At 39.1% G+C, this 24057-nt stretch overlaps 2 protein-coding genes across 4 annotated transcripts in view; one reads left to right on the forward strand and one right to left on the reverse strand.

The window, feature by feature from the left end:
• chrm2a (cholinergic receptor, muscarinic 2a) overlaps positions 1-21650 on the forward strand; it is an 85368-nt gene extending 63718 nt beyond the window's left edge. For both annotated transcript variants that reach the window (XM_063500937.1, XM_063500938.1), the window contains exon 3: positions 13433-21650. In XM_063500937.1, coding sequence (XP_063357007.1) covers positions 13474-14982 — 1509 coding nt within the window. In that variant the 5' untranslated portion in view covers positions 13433-13473 and the 3' untranslated portion in view covers positions 14983-21650. The remainder of the gene's footprint in view (positions 1-13432) is intronic.
• Positions 21651-21718: 68 nt separating this feature from the next.
• Positions 21719-24057, reverse strand: part of ptn (pleiotrophin) — a 52826-nt gene continuing 50487 nt past the window's right edge. The window contains exons 5-6 of one of the 2 annotated variants that reach the window (XM_063460490.1): positions 22779-22840; positions 21719-22515 (exon numbers count right to left, since the gene is read on the reverse strand). In XM_063460490.1, coding sequence (XP_063316560.1) covers positions 22369-22515; positions 22779-22840 — 209 coding nt within the window. In that variant the 3' untranslated portion in view covers positions 21719-22368. The remainder of the gene's footprint in view (positions 22516-22778; positions 22841-24057) is intronic. The other variant, XM_063460491.1, reaches the window with a different exon arrangement.

Consider the following 24057-nt stretch of genomic DNA (forward strand, 5'->3'; position numbering starts at 1 on the left):
ATCAAATTACAGCATTTACATTTATGTTAGACTATTTTTAATTAACTGCTTTAGCCCACTTACAATGAAAATTTTAAAAAATCTTGTTCATGACCTGTGTAGTATGTTAACACTATTGGAAGTAAAAATAACTCCAATTTTGAAAACACAACTTTCTTTTTTTTTCTTTTTTATATAAAGCTCTGACTTGTATTATGAGTATGAGTCTGTGGTCTGGGAAAGAGTCCTGTAACTCTCTGTCTGCAAAATACAGTATATAATGACCAATGTTGGGCAATTAATTATATAGTTACTTCTTCAAAAAGTAACTGAGTTATGCAAACAACAAAGTTTTTGCAGCTGTGTACCTAAAAATGCAGCCAAGGTGGTTTTTTAAATAAACATTTCAAACTATTTACAGAACAATCAGCTGTTCTGCATCAAGTCTGATGCCACACAAATTATTTGTGCCACTCCAAAAAACAATTTCTGTCCACTATGAGATAAAGGAGAACAACAGCCTGATACCTGCAGGCCTGACAACAGGAGATGTATCACTCCTGTAACACCTGTAACATTCAGTAGTCGCCTCATTGTTCTGACACACACAACAAAACTATTGACTACACTACACACTAACTACACAAGATTTGCGCTAAACGTTGCAAATCTCTCACATCTCAAAACCACGCCGTCACTCCTAAAACTTCCCCCTTCCTAAACATCTAAATGCCATGTTGCCATATCATTTTTTGATTGGTCGACATGGTACATTTTTCCACCAATAGGGAAGGGTGGGGTTTTTTGGTTTTGTTTTTGCTCACAGGCAGAGAGTGCTTTCCAGCGTTTTCCTTATAAAACGCCGTTTTTACCGTTTCTTCCCGCAGTAAATATAAACAACGATAGCATTCAGGAAGAAAACCAAACATTGCAGATATTTTTATCATAACTCTGGTTTTACTTGGCCTATTAACACAATTTAAAAACTGGTATAAAGTCCTCACTTTTTCCGTCAATTGTTCTGTCTGTCCTGCTCACATCTCCAATGGTTGTACACGTTGTCATTAACGTGGCTTTGCTAGCTAAAACACCGGTGTCGGATTTTTTTTTTTGTGCGCAACTTTTCTTTTTCTGTGCGCAGAGATCGTTTAGAGGGAACATTGTGTATTGTCAACATATCAAAAGTACAGTGAAAGAATTTAAAATTTCACGTCAGCTTTTACTTTTAACCTCCTATTATTTTATTATGACTTATTATGACACATGTGCAATATAGTAACAGATTATAAATGTTTAAATACATAACAATTTGAATATATGTACAAGTTTCCTGAATAAGCATATTTTTTTACTATATAATGGAATAGATGCTAGACATGTATTATATCCACATATATAAAAATTGATACAAAATATTTCTGCTCAAAATGATGTACGTATATTAAGTATATTAAAATGGGTTTCAAGAGGGCAAATAACAAAATATAAAAAATACAGCACCATTCCCTTGCTGGGTTTGCCGTCTTTGACTGCTTCTTGTTTTTCTATTCTTCTTTTGGTTTCTGTAACGGTGTGCACAAGGAGTATGCACAAGCTCTTTAATTGAAATGATATTTCCAAGGCTAAAACAATAATAAAACATAATTAATGTTGTTATTCATGAATTTTCTAATTTAGTGTTTTACATAAAAAGCTGAAAAAAATTAAAAAACACATTATTATTGGTTGATTAAGATGCCAAATTAAAATAAATGACTGTTATACTTGATTAATGCTTAACTTCTCAGAGAAGTCCAATTTATTTTGACAGATTTTTAAGTTTTCGTGTTTTTTGGTCTAAAAAAATTTTAAGAACAGTAGTTATCATGACATCATCCATTGTTTTCTGAAGTCCTAATTTGAAGCCTCGCACTGTCGGTTGCAGAAAAAGAAAAACAGATATGACAGTGAGGATCTGAGTGACTTGTGAAACTGTATGCTCATTACACACACTTGTCAATCATAAATTGTTAGACAACAAGTGTGTGTTTTCATACCAGAGATAATTCTCCATTTTGAAACACAGTATGATCAAAATTTACAAAAAGGCTTATTTTTTTATTCATCATGAACTTAAATGACTGACTGAGCCCACAAACCTAGCAGCAAAGTGTTTACAGAGGTAAAGTCAGAGAGCTGTTTTGCCATACACCTCCATAGGATCAGAGGTTTTTGTGCAGCCAACCAACTATGGTGGCTTTCAAACAGAATGCTGATTCGCTTCTTCAGTGGCTTCATTTTTATGACTCAGGCACGTTAACTTTTTCTATTTAATAGGGAAAAACTGCAGTGTCATCTTCTCTAATACTACAGCCTGAGTCTATTTAATATCACACAGCTTCTCTTGGATTTGTTTTCAGTGGCTCAATAAAACCTTATGCGCTTGACACCCTTTGAGAAATGGTCAAACCTTTTGAGAGTGACACTTGGAAACTGACATTAACAGATTCATGTTCTTCCAGCTCAGCTTACTTCAGTCAAAGAGTTAGCTATAATTGCTCATTGGCCTGAATTAAAATGTCAGGTCTAAAGTCAGTCTACGCTGACCCCCATGGAACAATCAGAAGTACTCACCATACAAAGTCTGAGAGCTTAGTTGCGTAACGCAGTCTCATTATTCAGAGGCAACATTGCACCAAGTTAATAGGAGGTGACCTTTCCATTTGTTTACAGCAGACACTGTCTTATATTTTATTTTTATTCTTCATAGTCGTGCAAGCTCAAGCTCTTCAGTAGATAAAAATTGAATTATGTCTGCAACACCTACCCTTAAAATTACAATAATAGGAAATGTGGCACTATTTGCTTTTTCAATGCTGGCACCCATGAGCAGGATTTAATTGAACAATGCCTGTGAAAAGAAGGCCCGGTGCTTCACCTGCGTGAGATGATTATTGCATCCATGTCCGTGCTCTATGTGAACTCGGTAATGAGCCAGAAATTACCAGGAGACAGTAGCAGGTTGGTTCATTATCATGCATTCTATGAAGAATCAGTGACGGGGGTTGGGGGGTCCCAGAGGTGATCTAAGAATGGAAACAGGCTTTTCTATGTTGCTTCTGTCATCCTTATGGGAAAAACCAAACTCTGAAGATGTTCTTAGCTAATAGCGACAATAAGAAAAGAAACAGCATTGCCACTTATAAAATACATGACAGTGCTCCTACCTAAGCAAAGCTTAGCAGTGACTCCTTTTCCTTAGGATCACATCTGAATCTGAGTCATAGCTTCAGCTGCAGCAGGTCTGCATGAGAGGAGCCGTGGTAAAAGGAATGCACTTTATTGTGCAAGAACATTCATTGATGTGCTATTTTTGCCCACATGAGGCACAGATTAGATAATGAAAAGTGGGCATATTCTGTATGGGAGAAGCAATGGCAATGTCAATACACTTTTTCAAACTCAAAGGATTTCTGCATGCACAGTGTGGAAAGAATAATGTCTATTGTGATCATTGTACATTATTCTTTACATTATTGCATTATTATTTCCATGGCTTTAGCCTCACACAAACACGCAGGCTGTTGTGGGCTGCCAGTGTTATGAAGCATCTCACCAGAGAAATGGCTCGCCTGCCAGATGTTGGTTAATATGTTTGTCTGTTGATTATAGCTTGTTTGAGAGCTGCTGCAAATGTCCTTGGTGCCGGGTAAAAAAATGTTTGTCATGTATTAGCTAACACCTGGGACAATTTCCAAAAGGAAAAAGCAAAAGAGGTAATGTCTTACAAGCCCCGTTTTTTTGTTTTTTTTTTGTTGTTGTTGTTGTTTTTTTGTTTTTCCGCCTGCCCTGGATTTTTTAGGAAAGATAATGATGATGGTATTTTTAGGTGGGGATAAGAGAGGATATTTGTGCTGACATTGGAAACACATCTGATGTTACTTACACTAAAATAAGTCCCTAAAATTCCCCACTGAGAATCAGACTAATGAAATTGTACTAGGTGGGGTAGAAGCTCACAGCTCTACTCTTGAGAAGCAATTATGATTAGAAATATGGAAATCTGCTAATTAAAACCAAATCAGCAGAGTATACATGGTGCGGGGTTTCTCAGTCGAGGGTGAATTATTTCTATGAAATAAAATGTTTAATGTGAAGCGAGAGGCAAGATAGCGAGCGTTTGAGTAGGTAGCGTGACGGTGTTTATCAAGTCGTAGCTGTTGCAGGGTCTCTTTTGTATGACAGGAAGAAAATTGACTCATCCCCCTTACCTTCCTAGCTTGCTTGAGGACATTGTTCGTTCATTACTGGCTGAGCTCCACTGTTTTTGAATCCCAGAAGGCTTGTGATATTTTCCAGACAGGACGGCTTTGAAACTGTCATGTGCAGCGAGAACTGTAAAAGCTCTTTCCATTGACCTGTATTTGTTCAAAATAAGTTCACTCGGTTCTTCGAGGCTGGTTTAATATACACGCAGGAGAAGCCTAAAACATGCTTCAAAATGTATTGATCTTCTTATTTTGGCTTTAACGTGTCAGGTTACTTCCGAACACAACAGCAGAGGTCAAACGTGACGCTGTCATTTTTCACAGATGGCGTCGAGGCTGCTATAGCAACGTAGCTGGAATATCTATGGACAGATCTCTTGAGCATTCACCGAAGAGGCAGGGGGGTGGGGTAGCAGAATAAAGGACACCTTAAAATGACATTCCCGCAGTGCTGAAGATAATTTGCACTGAATCAGTATGAACATAATTTATATGAAGTGCACATCAAAAGGTCACAGTAAAATAATTGTGAGCCTTTCGCTGTCAAGCCTCGCGACAATTCATCAGGACACATCAAACAGGAGTGCTGCAGCCACTTGATTTAAACTTGGATGACCGTAAAACAGAAGACAGGGAGGAGTGTGACCAATGTCTGTATTCTTGCTCTCCTAATATGTGCATTGAAAGACAAGTAAATTCTCCTGTGTACATTCTGAACTCGTTCCCAGCACTTTGTGCACAGTGACACATGGCCACCTACAGGTTCCACGGGGAATTTGTGAGTAGTTGACTTTTTGCAGATTATTACAGCTTGTTTTTCCACCTGCTTGAATGTCATTTCCTGCTTGTTAACCCTCCATTAGTACCCCTTGCTTCGTGTCCACTTAACACAAGCACTGCTAGAGAGGTCTGGGTTTGAGAGGCTGTGTCACACCTGCAAAAGAGAGGTTGTCCCAGTAATTACATCCTCTCATGCAGAATGCTATTGTCTAACTTTTAATAAGAAGCCACTACTATTTTTTTTTTATAAAGATTTAATACTCCCATTAGTGAATCATAATCTTATCACGTTAAAGAGGATACATGCTGCTATGACCCTGGAAGTTGTGATGTTTAGCTTCAAAAGGATCTTATGATCTCTTGTGAAGATCAAGATGGCGAGGGATTCTAAGATCCCCCCTTTTATCTTTTATTGTAGAGATTAACCTTATACAGAATAGGGAAACTGGGAAATACCCTAATGCATTTTCACATATCACATGCTCTGAAAACAATATCATTAGTGTAGAGTTCTTCAGAGCTGCCCAAGATGGGAGGCACCAGTCAAGTATTGAGGTAATCATAAGACACATAAGTCCTCTATAACACAGGACTTAGTGCATGTGCTATTGGCACCACAAGGGGTGGGTTCTGGATCTCATTGATGCTTTTTGTGATTTTAATTGATAGATGTAAACACTGTCTTTACAAAAAAACCAAGAATCTGACATTTACAACATATTACAGTAACTGGCCAGGTTTACATAGCTGAAAATGCAATCTGGGTTTAAATGCCTTATTCAAGTTACGTTTCCGTTTTAATGCACTGCACAATTCTATCATTTAAATTTTATATAGCTGAGTACAGCTTGCATGTCTGCCAAATGGGACCATATAAAAATAAGCACCAAGTTATCCACTAATGTAGCTCAATTATCTCCCCACTCTCTGAGATACTGTAATGCCCAGTATTTCCTTTCAAAGCCTAAGTGTGAAGCCTCAGTCACACAGGAAGTGTCTAGCAGCAATGTGACGTCCAGAGACCACAGAAAGTCAGTGATATTCAAGCAGAGACCAGTGAAACTGCCGGCGACATCAAATGGGCACATTCTAAGGTCAGCTTTGTTCTTTTTCAGAGATTAAAGCGACTTTGAATGACAGTGCAGGACACCGCTGATTGACATTACTGGGTAGTAAACATAGTACTGTGCAAAAGTCTTGAGCCAGCACTCTTTTATTTTGTATTTTGCTTCCAAGGAGGCAGTAGTTTATTAAAATGGCCTTGAATAATAGTTCTCGAGGCTTTTTAAAGGTGTTTCAAAGGTTTTTGTTGTACTCTGAACTTTTTGGACTTTTTTCTATCTAAGCCACTTAACACTGACCTATGAATCATTCAAGCAGAGAAAAGACAGCTAACTCAAGGTATCAAAGGTATCAGTCTACACATATCAGACAACAGCAACAGTAAAGAATCATTCTTACAAAATCTTACAAACAACTGTATCTTTAAACACTTACTTAATTACTAGTAGCCTGTTGTAAAAACACTTTTTTTTAGTGTTTTTAGTGTTTTTAGTAGTTTTTTTTTTCTTTAGTTGAATCTATGTGAAATACCAAAGTTAAAGTATGAAAAGGCATAAAATTCTATTTGGCATTCTCAAATCTTGGCATAATGGCATGTAGTTTGTCCTTAAAATAATTGAGAAAACCAGACAAGTGGAGGACAAAAGCTGTTAAACATGGTGGGGCATCTGTTATAGTTTGGGGCTGCATTTCAGCCAGTGATGTTGGGGTTCTTGTCTAAATCTATGTTATTATGAATGCAGAAAAGTACCGTCACTTTTAGAGCCATCATGCCGTACCATCTGGAAAGCATCTGATTGGCAGTGGCTTCATTTTCAGCATGACAATGATCCCAAACACACTGCCAACGGCAGTAAAAGCATACCTGAATAGAAAAACACACAATCACACAGTGGAACACCATCAATCATGAACTGGCCTTCCCGCAACCCAGACCTTAACTTTATTGAAGGAGTGTGGGATCATACTGACAGAGAGCAGAATGAAAGGCAGCCAACAGCAACAGAGAGCTTTGGAATATCATTCAAGAGGAAATTTAAAAATTGCAAAAAAAATGGTTAAGAGTTGAAGAACTCTATTTATGCCTTAAATAGTATATTTCCAATGATGTTTCCATGAAAGAAAGTGTTGGACTAGAGTCTGGAATGGCTACCAGCACCCAACCATCAGTGACAAAGCAATATACAATGAGCAAATCACTTCCAGAGGGGACACGGCTTAAGGCAGAGCCTGAGTCTGACAAGCAGATACAGGTATTGTACTGAATTTGTGTTGGTCAGAAGAAAGTTTGTCTCTCAGTTTCGCGGGTGATGCCATCCATTAGCCATGGTCATGACATCTGGGGAGAGACTTCAAGAATAACACTGGAAAGGAGCCAAAGAGTACTTTCTCAAGAGTTTGCCTGCACTCACCCGTTAAGTATAACCACTGTTCTTTTGAAAATAGTGAGTTGTTTTGACAGGGTGCTTTCTGTTGAGAAATCTGCTGGGTCTCTTTCCATGACAACATCCAGGAAGATTTTGCCATGGTATTACCTATCAGGATTACCACAGAGATCCAATATCCAATAAATCACAGAAAATGGATTAGCAAATAGCTTTGATCATTCACAGTATAAATATTTACTCTGAATCTCTACAGGCATCTGTCAAGATCTATAACTCACAGTCTGATACCCCTGAGACAGTGGAAAGGGCCTGAGGAAATGAATGCAAATTTGTAATTACACTCCAGCTCAAGATTTGGATCGTTTGGTAGCCATGTCTCATCAGAACACTGGGATGCTGTGTTGTTTTGATGGTTATCAGAACAGTTTTCATTTCCTGCTGGACTTTTTTTCCCCAAAAAATATTTGTATGCATTTCTGTGTCTCTGTGTATCTCCCGTCTTGGTCAGTATCCCTGTCTGAATCACAACTCAACTGAAGATTAGTTTACAAAAAGGCAAAGAACAAAAATGTTTAATCCCAACTAAACCTGCTTAGCTTAACCTCAAATCTGATTCCAAAGAGATAAGAGCCCGTTTAACCTGCTCACATACTACCTATTACTAAAGCTGTATTTATAACACTTCTCTTTGTTTTTTGTTTCTTTTTTTCTTTTTTTTACGGCATCTGCTCATTTTGCCCACAATAAAGAATCCTTGAGCTTAGATGAGCAAAAAAAGCAGTGATTTTTCTTTTTGAAAACTGGCTTTTTCAGTAAACTGTATAACCCCTGACAATAGGGCTAAATAAATCTGTACCCCTGTGGATGAGCTGGACTGTAGCAATGCGGGGTTTTTACATTCCAGTCATGCTTCTGTGCAAACAGCAAGTAAACGAAGGCCTAACCTTGCACGCTCCCATGGAGAGGGCCTGCAATGAAATTGCATATAATCACAGAAAGCAGGGTGCAAGTGCCCTGGGATTTGCTTGGGATCAGTGCTCAGAGATGGGGGCTGGAAATCTGGACACTAGGAGCAGTCAAATGCATCAGTTTAAGTTCAGCTACAATGGTGGGACATTTGGAAGCAATCTTTTATATATTTTTGGTTGAAGCCATGTGAACAGAAAGCTCACATTTGTTGTCTGTCTCTGGCAAAACCATCGTGTAAGTGATTAGTTATTTTCTGATTAATTTTAAGTCAGAAACTTTAACTTAGGGTTAAATGCAGCAAGTGTTTCTGGCTTCACTGTAGGGCTTTTTTGTTGTTGTTGTTGTTATATTTGGCTAGCCTGGAGTCCACCAGAAGAGACAGAGTGAGGACATAAGACGTGGAAGAGTGAGGTTGGCCCTCTCTGTTTCCCAGAGGGCATACGCAATTTTCAGCTCTAGTGAGCCAGCTCTAGGAATACCAGCATCTGAACACAGAACAATACTGAAGCTCATTTAGTCATGTCTTCCCATGGTAGCAACTGACTTGTCACCTTTTTTTTAAATAAAAACACTTTAAACAAAAATGGCAAATTTAGGATTACTGGATCCACTGACACACATTTAATTCTTTGAGTTGCAGAGCACAAGTTTACAAATTACAACAAACAGCAAACTTATTTTTTATTACGTCATCTGTGACTGATTATGTTAATCCTTTAAAAAACTTTATAGAATAAGTGAAAAATATCTGAATATTCATCTGTCTCGATAATAATGGAGGTGTCACTCATGCTCTGATTGGGCTCTGTCAGATGCAGTGGTACCTGACTACTGTAGTACTGAGAGTTGCAGGTAAGCTCCATGATTGATAGCTATGCTAAGAGTGCCACTGCTGCTCTCCCCAGGTGACGACAATTGAACTGCTGCTCAGCAGGCTGCAGTGCCAGTATGTCTACCAGTCACACTACAGCAAAAACATCTTGCTTCTGTTCAGTAATGGTTTATTAATGTTCCTCAGTTCTTCTTAAGGAGCTAAGATAAAGATGTTTAATGAGGTTTTCAGCTAAAAGCACAACAGTAAAGCTAAAGTAAATAAATGGGTTTCCTTGGAAGGGGTGCCTAATGGCTTCCTGTGAATAAAGTGAAGCTTTTAAACCAAGTCTGGACCCCTAAGTCTGCTTTTGGAAAACCATGGCTGCCCACATTGAGCTTAAAAAGGATTTGTGCATTTTTAGTTGACTCTAGCAGGGGCCCAGCTTTCGCCCTGTTGTGGAAGAGATTTCAGGTGGGGGACATAGCTTATGGCAGCTAGAGGTGGACAAAGAGCAGCTAGGGGAGTTAACTGTCTCAACAGTGCTATGACCATCTATACTGATCCACTTTACTTCTCTAATCCACTTGGCTGAAGCAAGTCACAAGTGTGTCCCATTTGTATTGTTAGTGTTTTTGAATGTAAATCGGTGGACTTAAACATTTTATGCGGATTAGACAAGCTTAGCTCCATGCCTAATGCAATGATTAGGGATTTCTGGCACAGCAGATAAGTGAATGTTCACTAGTTACTCACTGGGCTCAACGGTTAAAGACCTTAGACCAAAATGGCAAAGTCTTGAACAAGACAGCTTTCAAGCTGGAGAAGCGTCACAGAGAAATGATCGGGTTGGTCACTAACCTTTTGTTACATTAAACTGTATTCAAGCAAAAAACTTGGATGTAAAGACTGCTTAAATGTAAACTGAAGAAAGCTGAATGACAGGAAATTTGGAAGAGAACTACACTACTTTATATGATAGAGCAGGGGTCAGCAACCCTAGGCACGCGTGCCACAGCTGGCACGCGAAGGGTTAACTGATGGCACGACCATAGCTAGACTGGCCATCGGGCAAACCAATTTGCCCGCCGGATGTTGCGCTAAACAACAGCAGCACGTTTAAGCTTGATCAGCTGTTGTTAGAATTTATTTAATATTAATTTCTGTATCAGCTGATGTTTGCTGGAGTTTGGTTATCTGGTGAGAGGGAAACATGCAGATGAAACCAGGAGATGTCCTTACTGAATCATCAGAGCTGAACAGGTGATGGAGAAACAGGTTTACCTTTTAGGTGACATGAATTAGTTGAAGGGAAGTTATGAACTGTTTCCGAGAGACAAATAACACCAGGATCCTTTTCTAAGTAGCTGACAGCTGGTAACTGTGCAGGGGCGGGTCTAGCAAAGTGTTGCCAGGGGGCCAGCTAGGGCATTAACAGGGGAAGGGGGCGCAAAGAAATACTTTTCTTTCTTATTCTCATTTAAAATGTCTGGCTGTTATTAAATAATTATCTGAAGCTTACAACCAAAGTTCTTGTTATGGATAAAAAGTGTCTTTTTGTTGTTTCAAAATAGCTGATAACTATTCGCTGATAGCTGCCAACATCTGCGAACAAATATAATTCTATGAAGTGGTTCTATATAGTGTGTAACTGTTAATATAGAGCGTTATTAAATTTATTGCTAATGCAATCATATGGCACACTGACTTCTGAGGAAATTTTAGATGGCACTCGATATCAGAAAGGTTGCCTACCCCTGTGATAGAGGATTGCAGGTGTGTGTTCTTAAACAAATGAGTGAGACAGATTTTCCAGTTTGTCTACACTTTTTAGATTTGGCATTTATCCCCGAAGAACAAACGGTTTGATTTTCTGTCTTGTGTAATTAAATTCAAGGTGTTGTATGGACAGGGGAATGTGTTGGTGTTTTATCTAGCAGTTTTTAGTCAAATATGCTTTGATTTATATTTACTGCAATGTCAAGAAACGTATTGGGTAACATTAAGGTTGGTTTTTAAATAACAGCAAAAGAGTACCAGTAATATCTGAACCCTCAGTTCAGAGGCTGAACAAAGTTTGAGTACGTTAAGGTGTTTGCATAAAAACACTAAACAGGTCACCAAGTGCCATAAAATCTGCAACAAAGCAACTGAAATGACTCAAAGAATTTTGATCCACCTTAAGACACATCACTCATAATTTCAAAAGACTCTAGTACAGTATGCGCAGAACTGAGCAGTGCTTTTAAAATCAAAGCAAGGTCTACAACACTGATGAGTGTTTAAGATTAAAAGGGAGAACTAGTGGGTCACTTGGGAATCCAAAGAAGTTTATAGTGCTGTATGAAAAGAATTTTTAAATGCAAGTTGGAAAATGTCTTTGAAGTTAAAATGCTAGCTCAAATTTTGTCAATAATTCCTTTTAAAGTTTTCATTGAACTCTTGGTAACATGATGTGTGTAGTGTATAATCACACAGTTCCTCGCTCTTTTTAAGAATGTATGCAGTAACGCTGCCTTGGTTTAAAGGAATAGTAATTTTAAAACAATCATCAATAGCTAATATATGGGTTTAGAAACACATGAAGAAGACATGAAAGGACAGTAATTCAAGCCCCAAACTAGTCATTAGGCATTACAGTATTAGTTTGAAAGTGTATCCATCAAAGTGTTAACACCTAGTAAGCTTTAATCACTGGGGATTAATAAATAAATAAAATTTTATATGTACATGGTTTTAAAAAAAAATAGCAAAGAAAACATTACAGGTTTGTTGTTGCATGTTTAACCAAATTCTGTCCAGTTGGGACCACAACAGTGGCATAAAAATGGCTATCAATCATCTGCGGCAATTAAGATTTAGAGGTATGGTTTTATCCTGAGGCCTCCCCTCCCCCTGACATGTGCATACACAAAGATCCCAAAGATAAAATAGAACAAGTATCAGTGACAACAGACATGACATTAAGTGAGAAATTGTATTGTAAGTGGGTTGCAAAGCAGCTTGCAGAAGCAGCAGCAAAGATGAGCTAAATTATGTGGGCTACATAGCATGTTCTATTTTACCACTAGGATGTTCAAAGGTGTGTTGAGATATACACTGAAGCTAGCAGGCACTGAGATCAGTTGACATAAAGGGGTTTCAGAGTGAGTTTGACTCTTGACTGAAGTAAAATTATGTTGTACTAGACATTGATTTAAAATGAATAATTTATGAAAGTTATTTATCCTTTGTTTACATGTGCATTAAAAATGATTTGCTTATTAAACAAACAGTCCTATATGTGAACATTTCTATTATCATGACCATGTCGTCATCCATCTGTCCATCCAGCCATCTTCTTCTTTCCACTAATTGACTAAAGCCATGGTGGAGTTGGAGCGTCTTTTGAGCTATCACAGGGGGGAGAGGCAGGGTGCATCCTGGACAGGTCGCCAGTCTGGCACAGGGCGATCTGCCATCATGATATCCTCATTTCATATCCTACCTCGATTTATTTTTACATATCTTATTATTCATCAATCACTGATGTGCATTAGGTTTTTGCCTCTCAGGGACCTTTTGTTTTTTTTTTTCTCTATAATGAGGCAGGTGTCTAATGGGTAGATGTTATTCATGCAGTGATTATGAAAAATATAAGTGCCTGATACCTGTGCTTCCAATTATCAAGCTAATTAGTGTGTGGCCAAAATTGTCACTATTATCTGATGAATTGCTTTTAGGAGGGCTAAAAGCTAGTTTGAAACAGAAAGGGTCATATTGCCCATACTGATGGTTTAGAGAAACATATTTTCACATTTTTGTAATGAATCTCGATTATCATCTGCTCTGCTTGTACCATTACAGGTTGGAAGATGGCATCGCATCTTTTGTAGCATTCTGAAAGTATATTTATCAAGTGTGCTGATAAGTGCTGCTGTCATTTGCTGTTTTAATTTTAATTTAGTGCCAATCAGCACATATTAATGCATTTTGGATTAGGTACCTTGACTATATGTGAGAAAATACTTGGCTTGCTAAGTTAAGTTAAAAAATAAGTTTCTGTGGGCTTCTCAGCTTTCACAGTTGAAAAGAAAAAATAAAGTGCATACAATGTATATGCATCTAAAATAGTCTTTAGCTAACTAAAATGCTGAAGCTATCACCGTCATCCTTTGCACCTTATTACAAATCTTCTCTCTTTTGTTCTCTTGTAGGTTCCATCTGAGTAGGAGGTGGCAACAAAAGACCAAATGCCATGGATGCATTCAATTTCACATATTGGAATGCCTCTGAAGGCAATGACACAGAAGTTGTGGAAGAGAGCGAAAGCGCCTACAAGACTGTGGAGGTGGTGTTCATCGTGTTGGTGGCTGGTTCCCTCAGTTTGGTTACAGTTATTGGAAATATCCTAGTCATGCTTTCCATCAAAGTTAATAGGAACTTACAAACTGTCAACAACTACTTTTTATTCAGCCTTGCATGTGCTGATCTCATTATTGGACTGTGCTCGATGAACTTGTACACAGTCTACATAGTGATTGGCTACTGGCCCCTGGGGCCAGTGGTGTGTGACTTGTGGTTAGCATTGGACTATGTTGTCAGCAATGCATCTGTCATGAATCTTCTCATCATAAGCTTTGATAGATACTTCTGTGTCACCAAGCCCCTCACCTACCCTGTCAAAAGGACCACCAAAATGGCAGGAATGATGATTGCGGCTGCCTGGGTCCTGTCTTTCATCCTATGGGCGCCTGCTATTCTCTTCTGGCAGTTCATTGTGGGTGGGCGGACAGTGCCTGAGAAGGAGTGCTATATCCAGTTCTTTTCCAATGCTGCCGTTACTTTTGGCACAGCCATTGCCGCCTTTTACCTACCTGTCATCATCATGATTCAGCTCTACTGGCAGATCTCAAGAGCAAGCAAGAGCCGTGTGAAGAAGGACAACCGGAAGCCATCAGGAGCAAACCCTGACTCTATCTCACCAGGCCAGAGGAGAAACAACACTCCAAAATCTAACAACAACAATGTACCAGGGGAAGATGCGGGGCATTCGCAAAGCCAGAATGTTGCTGATGGGGCAAACCAGCATGACGGAAAACTCCAGAATGGCAAAGGGCCTTCCTCAACCACTGCTGAGGGAGAAACTGAAGGTGATGATGCAGCAAGGGAGAACTGTACTCCTGGAGAGGAAAAGGAAAGCTCCAATGACTCAACATCTGGCAGTGTGGTTGCTTCCAATCAGAAGGATGAGGAACCTGCACCATCCACAGCCAACTCCAGTCTTGAGACAAACCAGCCAATCACACGTCAGCGAGCCAAAGCAGGGGGCTCCAAGCTGACATGCATTAAGATCAAGACTAAATCACCCAAAGGTGACTGCTACACACCATCTAATGCCACTGTTGAGATTGTCCCAACCTCAGAGCGGCAGAACCATGTGGCTCGGAAGATTGTGAAGATGACTAAGCAACCTCCAAACAAGAAGAAGAAAGCAGCACCGTCACGGGAGAAAAAAGTTACCCGCACCATAATGGCCATCCTGGTAGCGTTTGTTGCCACTTGGACTCCTTACAACGTGATGGTGCTTATTAACACGTTTTGCTCTAGCTGTATCCCCAACACAGTATGGACTATTGGTTACTGGCTATGCTATATCAACAGCACCATTAATCCGGCCTGCTACGCCCTGTGCAATGTCACATTTAAAAAGACATTTAAACATCTTCTTCTCTGCCAATATAAGAATATTAGGTCAGCCAGATAAACACAGATCGCTTGGCAGGAACCACAGATGGATGAGTCGTGTGTCTATGATTGTGTGTTTGTGTGTGTCATCCATGAACATGTGTATCTGTGCCAATGAAAGAGGTTTGTAAGCATCATAAAGACTGCAAGAGTACGTTTGCCATCATTCAGCCATTAGTTTTCCAAATTCTCTCAATAACCGGTTGTAGCACTTTACACAAATTCAACTGAAGCCAGTTGCATTGAGATATGTTTTGCAGAAACAGTGTAGATAAGAAAGGTTGTGAGGTAAACAAAAAAGGGTTACTGAATGCTTAAAAAAGAAAGGGGGGTGTAAAGCAGGGAAAAGGAAGTGAGACTGATCCGATGAAAAATGAACAAAGGTAAAGAGCAGTGGAATATCTCTGCTGTAAGAAAACACAAGAAATCTTCAAAATGGGAAAATAGGGCTGACTGAATTTACAAACATCAGAAGTTTGAAGTTCAGAAAAGATACCTGTAGATAACTGTAAATATCACTATGTAATTATGTGTGTGAGTGCAGAAGTAGGTGCGTGCTGGCTCTGCATTTGCGTGCACACTTGTGGCCCTCTGCCTGCCTTCTTTCTGTGATCATCATCATGACACCTCCAATCACTCACATTAGGACTCAAAGAGTTCCCATTTAACAATGAGCCCCTGTGGGAATGAGTTGCCATTAATACATGATACTTACATAAGACTTTTAATGTTAAAGTTGCACTTGGCAAGTTTGCACACTGGCAGGAACAGATCCAAGTCAGAAATAATGTTGAGCTTAAAAAATTGGTTTAGCAAAGTTTTTTTGTTCTTTTTAAGAATAAAATTTGTACATTTAAAAAAAAGCATTTAAAATCCACTGAAGCAGCTGATAAAGATTGAAAATACTCAACAGCAAAACTTAATTTGAACCAGTCAGATAAATCCATTATTCTGCTAATTGAGGATGGATCCCCATTGAGGATGTAAATATGCTCATTCACTTCAGTGATGGATGGGAAGACTATTAGCACTCATGTTTGTTGAGATGAAAATGGGACCAGGAGACAGTTGCTGTAGCTTAGTGTAGCATAAATAATGGAAACAAGGGGGAAATGGCTGATTAACGTGCTCTGTCATTTAATCTGCACAAAAATGTGAATGCAAACTGCAACAAGGAGGAGGAGCTTAGAGTAGAGCGCTTGCTTCTTCAAATTGAAAGAAATCACTTGAGCTGGCTTGGGAATGCCCTGCAGACCCCCAGAAAGGTTCAAGGTAATCACCAAGGCGAGCAAGATCTGCACAATTTTTAATTGACTGCCACTCGGTCCTGGATCCAGATAAGAGGTAGAAAATGGATCGGACTGGATGTAAAGAACAACATGATGTTTTCTGAGGGTCTATGTATGATACTACCTTTTTTTGTTGTTGTTGTTTGTTTGTTTTTGTCTCGGGGCAGTGATTTTTGTCTTACTGTCAGTGTGAGGAAGTCACTGCACACAGCCAAAGAGTAGTCTCAAAGAGTAGTCTGTCATATACCATTACAAGGGATAACTAAATGGCTGTAGCTGAAAGGCAAACAAACAGACCCAACTGCAGTAGCTATAAATAGCTATAAAAAATAAATTAAAAATGTGGCATAGCTTGTTCAGTCGCTCTTTTGTCGCTCATGACAGCTATGAAGAAATGTGTTTTTGCTGTCAAGATATTCACCTCTGAAATGAAACTTCCTTCTCAGTGAGTGAAACAGGTGGTTGGAGCTCAGAGCTGTTTTTTCTTACCATCTGTGGGAAGGCACTTTGTGTGTGCACATGAGTGGGAGACGTCATCTGATCATGCTGATTAGTGGATTGATGTCACAGCGTGCTCTGTACTGTACTGATGATGATTGCGATTGTGAAGACCTAGGTGTGTGTGTGGGGTACGCTTGTGTGTGGGTGTATACATGCGGAGTTTGTCTGTGCACTCCATGAGTGGAGTTTACTTCTGATCACAGGTCATAGACTCGTGATTTTTCTTTTTTAAAAAAGGGCTATTTACACCTTTTGTGTTTTGTGACTTTTTTTATTTTACTACTGTTGAATTATTATAAACACACACACTCATATACACACACGTACACTTGTGTTAATGAAATGAAAAATGGAGAAAAATATCTTTTTCCAGCACAACATGTTCTGTGTGCTCATACATGTCATCCATCACTTAAGCCTCGAGATCCTCGTTTATAGTAATGTGCGCTCACCAGTTGATCTGATTAATACGCAGGAGAAATTGCCACGAGGATGTTGCCACATTGGCTGGTAGGGGGGCTTTTTTTGTAAAGAATTACGCCTGCACCGAATAGCTACTCAAGGCTGTCTCCTTAAAGAGAAATCTGGGACAGATCCTATAATAAAAACTCACCATGAGGCTGATCAGATTATGGGACGATGTGGAACACCTACATTTGAGATTAAAGATTGCCCATTATACGCTCAGCTTGCTACAAGCCCATGCCCCACTTAGTGCTCCACTCAACCCTGATCCTGTTATAGTCTCTTACTCTTTTAAGGCCATGAATGTAATGTACATATAAATATATATTTATATAGTCATTTTCATATATTATTTCACTGTATCTTTCATTTTTCTCAGTGTATCACCTTACTTCCAGCTACTACACCACTGATGTATGCTCTGTTCATTTCAAATCAGTCCATATATATATTGCGGATTCACCATATTTCAAGGTGCTTTATATTATAAGGTAAAAAGTTAATAATCCACTATGAACATACGCTTTCTGGGGAAGAAGAACTGCATTTCTAAAGGAGAGACTTCGAGCAGCAGTATGCATTCTGCCACGATCGGGTGGGGAAAGGGGGAAGAGATTAAACAAGAAGGTCAAAGAACAAAATTACAGTGCAGAGGAGAATAGTGAAAGTTTGGAGTTCTTTTATGGATATTTTTATTCAAATGACTTTCAGAGACATTAGAAGGTTAGAAATAATGATATTTAGTTCAAATTATAATTTGCCTTTCATCAAAGAATCATCAATTTTCACATTCTCGCAGGCATTTGACAATCTAGTGGCCAATTTGCCTAGGTAATCTGGAAATATGTTACACCCCATGCTCCTTGAAGCAACCCTCACAAGTTAGACTGACTTGATGGCACTGTTTAGGTGTCATACAGTCAAACTGTTCCCGCAGCTGCTCAGCAGGTCTGGGATCCAGTGGTTTTGCTGGACTCTGCATCGTAGACAGAACACCCGCTGACTGCCTCTATTCTCGATGAAGTGATTGCCTGCCTTGCCCAGAAAATCCTCACATTTCTTTCAGCATCCATGAAAGATGGCATCAAGGGCTCCCACAGCATCTTTCCATTTGTTCTGCATCTTCTAAATCTTCTTCTTTTTCACCAAGACACCTGAACTATAATTCTCTGATATAGGTCATGGTGTCTTAGTGGTGCGTTCATATGTATTTATCTTTTAATATTGGCACAAAATGTTTTGTCATTCTTTTAAAGTTCTCAGTAGAAATACAAAATAGTGTAAAACAGAAAAAAATTAAACCACCTCAGAATTTTACTTTTGCGGTTTGAGCAACAGAAGGGAAAAAAAACCAGCTGGTCCATATTTATCTAAACACCTCCAGCAGGAACTCAGATGTCCATCAGAGCAGCCATCCTTTTCGATGATAAGTGGAGCCATGTCTGTCTGACATCTGTCACACATCTTAGAAGTGAGTAAAGACCCTTCCAGAATAACTAATCTTTGCTAAGCTGTCATTTGAGTGATACCAGCAGGAGACTAAGTGGCTCACAGCTCAAGTGGTGGTCTAGGGGTCTCAGCTTGAGCAGCTGTGTAGGTGTTTGATGGAAGGCGATGGCAGTTTATCACCTCCCGGAGCGGGAAAAGGGCAAAATGCATCCAACAAAACAAACGTGTGTACTTTGAACATTAGGGCCATTAAGCCATTTCACTCATCCTGGTCTTGTTGCCAAGTTGTCAAACACTTGAGAACTAAAAGACGTTCTTGTATTAGGGCTTGACTGGAAATGGTCAAAGTGGGTGGGGGTTAGGTGAGGAATGTACCCCTTATGACAGAGAGAAAGTACAACACGTAGTGACAGTGAAAGAGTACAGCTGTCATCCATATAACGGAGAAAGCAAGCTGATGGCTCCAAGGTGTTCTTTGTACATGTGAAACAGCAGATAATCGTGGTTACGAGAGGGGCTGAGTGAGACATAGAAAGGGCGGAGAGAGTAGGGTCTGTTCAGTGACAAAATCCAAAGCTAGAGGATCACACCGCAGGTGGACCATGTTTGGAGAAGTCCCAGCCATTTTCGGCAGGTCAGCCAAAGGTTTTCCTGCAAGAATTTTAGTGTCCCGGTCCCAAACCTGCCACTGTATGTAAACAGGGTGTGACACGGCACCGTTTACTGTCGCTGCTGTGCTTTTATTTCATCTCATTCTCATGCCGTGCAAACGCAATTCATAGTTTCTCACTGTTTTCAAGCATTTTATCAGTGATTTCAAATGCATTTATGCTCACATACATATCTTGATGTCCATGACCAAAATAAACTTAGTCTCTCTCTATATTGTAATAGTCATCATATCATGTTGTGCCGTCAGAGCTAGCTGGGCTCCTGTCCATACGGCTTATGTCAAAGGGCTACATTCCTTTTTTAAGGAGTACATGTGACACGCAACGTTTATCAGAGACAACTTTAAATTTGAGGTTTCTCTGGCTTCACTCTTGGGGCCGTTGCTGAGAATAATCTCAACAGTCTTGTGCAACCAAGCAGATACGAAGACGCAGCAGCTTGTGCATGCTGTGAGATTTTATTCAGAGACCGAAAGTTTATATCGCCGGATTGTACAGAGCAATTTGAAGTGCCTTATCCAGAATGACATAAACAAATTGCTCTTTTATCCTAAAATCCCTGTTGCTTCTTCAGAGTGTCTGGCCTGAAAGTTGTGGATTGTGCTGCTGTGTGATGCACATTAAAGAGCGTGTTTGTCAGCCTTTGTGATTTTATTTATTTATTGATATTATTTTGCCAGCTCTGGGCTACCATCACAAGTTTTAGGTTAACAGGAGTCACCTGTTTCGACTGAACAAGCTAAAGAATTGAAATGATGTAGAAATATCCACAGCTAAACCAGTTTGCAGGCACAGTGGGCTTTTTTAGCGGACTGCCAATCCTTTATGTATGTATTCTAAATCGTCTTCAAAGGCATTGTACTTTTACAAGCAAAACCTATGTGTGTGTCATTACGTTGAGATCAGGGGTCATCATTCATTCGTGTGTGTCTGTGTGTGTGTGCATGCACCTTGCTGTGTGGTGGTTTATTTTTTTTCTAACTGGCATTCTCAGCATGAACTCATCAGACTGGATAAAATATCATAACGCACATCAGGGCAGATTCAGGCAGAGTGATTACCTATTTCTTTGTCATCACTTCTTTCTCTTTAAACAGTCTTTCAACAGCAAAAAGCTTCCAAAGACTCACTGAGACACAGAATTCCATGGAAGAGACATGATATACATACATTTTCTATCACATTTTGTAAATCTGAACCTTTTATCATTGTACAAAGTACAAATGTAGTATTACAAATTAGAATTTGACCAGTGTACAGCCAGGGTTTTTGTTTTTTTTTTGGTTAAAAAAAGGTTAATAAAAATCTATAAAGATGTGAATATTATAAACTGTGTTTCTAAGATTATATAACTGCAAAGGTAGAAGGTATAAATATGTGCATTTCTGGAGTGCGCCATTTGAAGAAATGGATTCTTGCCTTGGGAACTGAGTGACTGAATCCAAACTTTTACACACTGGAAAAACGTTCCAGGGGATTTGAAGAATGACTTATGCAGCCAGAAAGAGGAAAAAAAAAAGAGCAATCCCCAAGAAGGGAAACCGAGGATGGGGACAAAAGCTAAAACTAGTTTCAGTGTGGCCGAAAGCTCCGAGGCAAGGGTTTCATTTTGATTTCACCTGTAAATTTATAAGGCTTCACACTTACCTTGAGAAAAAGGTGGTTCACCTGCTATCTTACTAGACACACTTTACAACTTTTTCAATTTTAACATCACGGGAAAATGTGTTCTGTAAAAAAAATAAATAAATAATGTGCTGAGGGTTTGAGTTCTATGACCTGGTCTGAACTTCATGGGTCGGAAAATGTGTATTTAAAATGAAAACCAACTTTTTAAAAAAGCAATCAGTAGCCTGCTGCAAGTGTTAAATGTACATTCAGGTGTTAATTTTTCATTTGCTTATATATGTAGGTGCTCACTGTGTACTCACTAACTGTGGCTTGTGGCTTCTCTTGTAATAGGAAAAATAAATCTATTGTTTGCATTGTATATATCTATATGATATTACATTATATGTAATTCAGATGCAGTATATTTGAAATGTACATACACGATTAATAGCTATTCTCTGAATGTTTCCCCTCGACAATCCCTCGTTTATTCTCCCTCCCCTCCCCCCACTATGAAACTCCCTGTACAGTAACAATGGTAATATTTTTTGCTTTGATGCATTCTTGATCGATTATCTGTTCTGGACAATGAATCTGAGTGTTCTTATCACTGGCTACCTATGACACTGTAAGATGAACTGCATTAAGTGGTTACATTGTGCCATATCCTCTCGGAATGAAATTCGAATAAAAATATACGAAACGTGTTTGAAATTTGGAGGTTTTTGATTAACGGGAAGCACAGGATGAAACACAAACACTGTTGGTGTGTTTTCTAACTTTGAATTTTATTTTATTCATTTTTAACTTTTGGAAATGTACCAGGAAACAAAGAGGATGTTAACTCGAAGGGCTACCACAGTGGGGACTCGTTTTTTTTTTTTTTCCGTTCTTTTTTTACAACCGAGAGATGGAGAGTTACAACCAGTGAGTATAAATTGAGGTACAACAGAGCAGCAGGAGAAAAAAAAAACTATCTTATGTTTATTCGGTGCTATTTGACAGGAAGAAAAAGAATTATAATTAAAGTGAGCCACAAATTGCAAATTCATGACTTTTTTTTTTTTTTTTTTTTTTGCTCAAATTAATTGAGTAAACATTTTCATAGCTTCAGTTTTAACAAACCGACTTATTAAGTCTGGGCATGGATCAAAGAGTTTTCCAAATTAGGGTTATGCTATGTGAAACTGTAAGACAAATCCTAAGCAATTTGCCCTTAAGAAAATAATCCTAGACATAACATCATTAAGTGGGAATGCTACTAATTAAATCTGATTATTTATCTCTATTGTATTACATCCTCTATTGCAACATACAAGTCTTTCTCCTCAGGTGCTAGAAAGAAGAAAAAAGTAAAACGTGGTCACTAAGAGTCATCTTCTGACTGATTTTTTGTCAAAGCTATATGGGCTCCTACAGTCAACCTACAGGACACGTAAAGAGGAACCATGTTGAAATAGGGCCGTCTGTTCCGGTGTCTTCTTCCTCCTTCACCGGCTCAAACAAGCTCATCAGCCATTTGGGTGCGCTCTCGCTTCTTGCCTTCCTTCTTTTGCTTCTTTGCATCTGCAAGGATAAAAAGGTTAAAATAGACAATTTTTACTTTGACAGTTTCTCTACTAGTTGTGCTGTTTTGTGAAAAGTTAAGAGAACCTGTGCTCGGTAACAAAATGTATTAACTGTATGAGTTTTAATCTTTTTTTCGCCAGAGTTCACATTTTGTGCTGTGATGATTGTAGCTCTGTGCTCTCTTGGGGATTGATTTGGCAGCCTGGGTTGTACCCCATGAAAAACCACCTTATCAACTTGCCGCAACAGTGGCTTGGTACCTGGCTGCCATGACAGGAGGCACAGTGCATGGCTCTTCTTTCTGCTTTATGGCCTCTCCACTCTGGTAAACAGAAAGAGAGCACAACCCTCAGAGGTTTGGACAGCTAGCTTCTGCCTAGCTGTGTGTTGGTCATTCAGCTGTGCTGTTCATTTTTGTTTGTATCTGCGTGGCTCCATGTATGTCTATCTCTTAGCCAAATTGTCGGTGTCTTATCATTTTACAACTTTGATGTTTCGCATTTTAGCGCGCAGATGTTATATGTCTAAAAGTACCACATCTAACATCTGTGCAAATGGTTGTTTGGCAGGAAAATGGCTCATTTCATTAGAACATATTCTGCCAAGTTATATTGGGAACATTACAGGTGGAAATAAAATAAATCATGACTGAAATTCACTGGACAATTAATACAGCCATTTTTTTAATCATGTGCATATAGAGACAGGAAAACAATTCATGGCTCTCGACTGACTTTGCACTATATGAAGACTGCTTTTGCAAAAAAATAGAAAAAAGGGAAGAAAATGCCTAAAAGCTACAGTGTGGTGCGGTGCACTACCACAAGGGTAAAGAACCCAGAACTAAGTTTTGCAAGCTGCTGAACCAAAAAACTGAGCCTTAAGGAGACAAAGTGGATACAGGCAATAAAACAAGAGACCTCAGAAGGACAAATGACAATTCTGTGGAATCCCAATACTCGCTCTGTTTCGCAGCAAGCATTCTGTCAGTGAGAAGTAAAATATATAAATGCCAATTTAGGACTACTATATTTACTTCAGGCTAAGCCAAAGCATTTTGAAAGTGTGCAGCAGCAGTGAGCTCCAGAGTTTTTCCTGGCTCAGAACAGGGCTTTGGGTGGTGACTATGTATGTTAGCAAAATTGGTCTGTGCAAATTCATCTATTTCCTTACCCATTTATCCAATCCAGGGTCACGGGAGAGCTGGAGCCAATCCCAACTGCTATAGGGCGAGTACTCTGCATAGTGCTGTACGGGCTCACCAAATGTAATGTTTTCATACACTATGAATATTACATAATACTATATTGTGTCCAAAGACATGCAGTTAGGTTAATAGGTGATTCTAAATTTGTGGTTATCTGTCTCTCTGTGTAAACCCTGCGACAGACTGGTGACCTGTCCAGGGTGTACCCTCCCTCTCACCCTATGATCGCTGGGATAGGCTCTGCGACCCTTATAAGGATAAGCAGAAGAGAATGGATGGATGTATCTTAACAAATCACAGCTCTTAAAGAGCACCATATGTCTAGTTAGCAA

Source organism: Pelmatolapia mariae, linkage group LG17, assembly GCF_036321145.2.
Source record: "Pelmatolapia mariae isolate MD_Pm_ZW linkage group LG17, Pm_UMD_F_2, whole genome shotgun sequence".
NCBI classification, from domain to species: domain Eukaryota; kingdom Metazoa; phylum Chordata; class Actinopteri; order Cichliformes; family Cichlidae; genus Pelmatolapia; species Pelmatolapia mariae.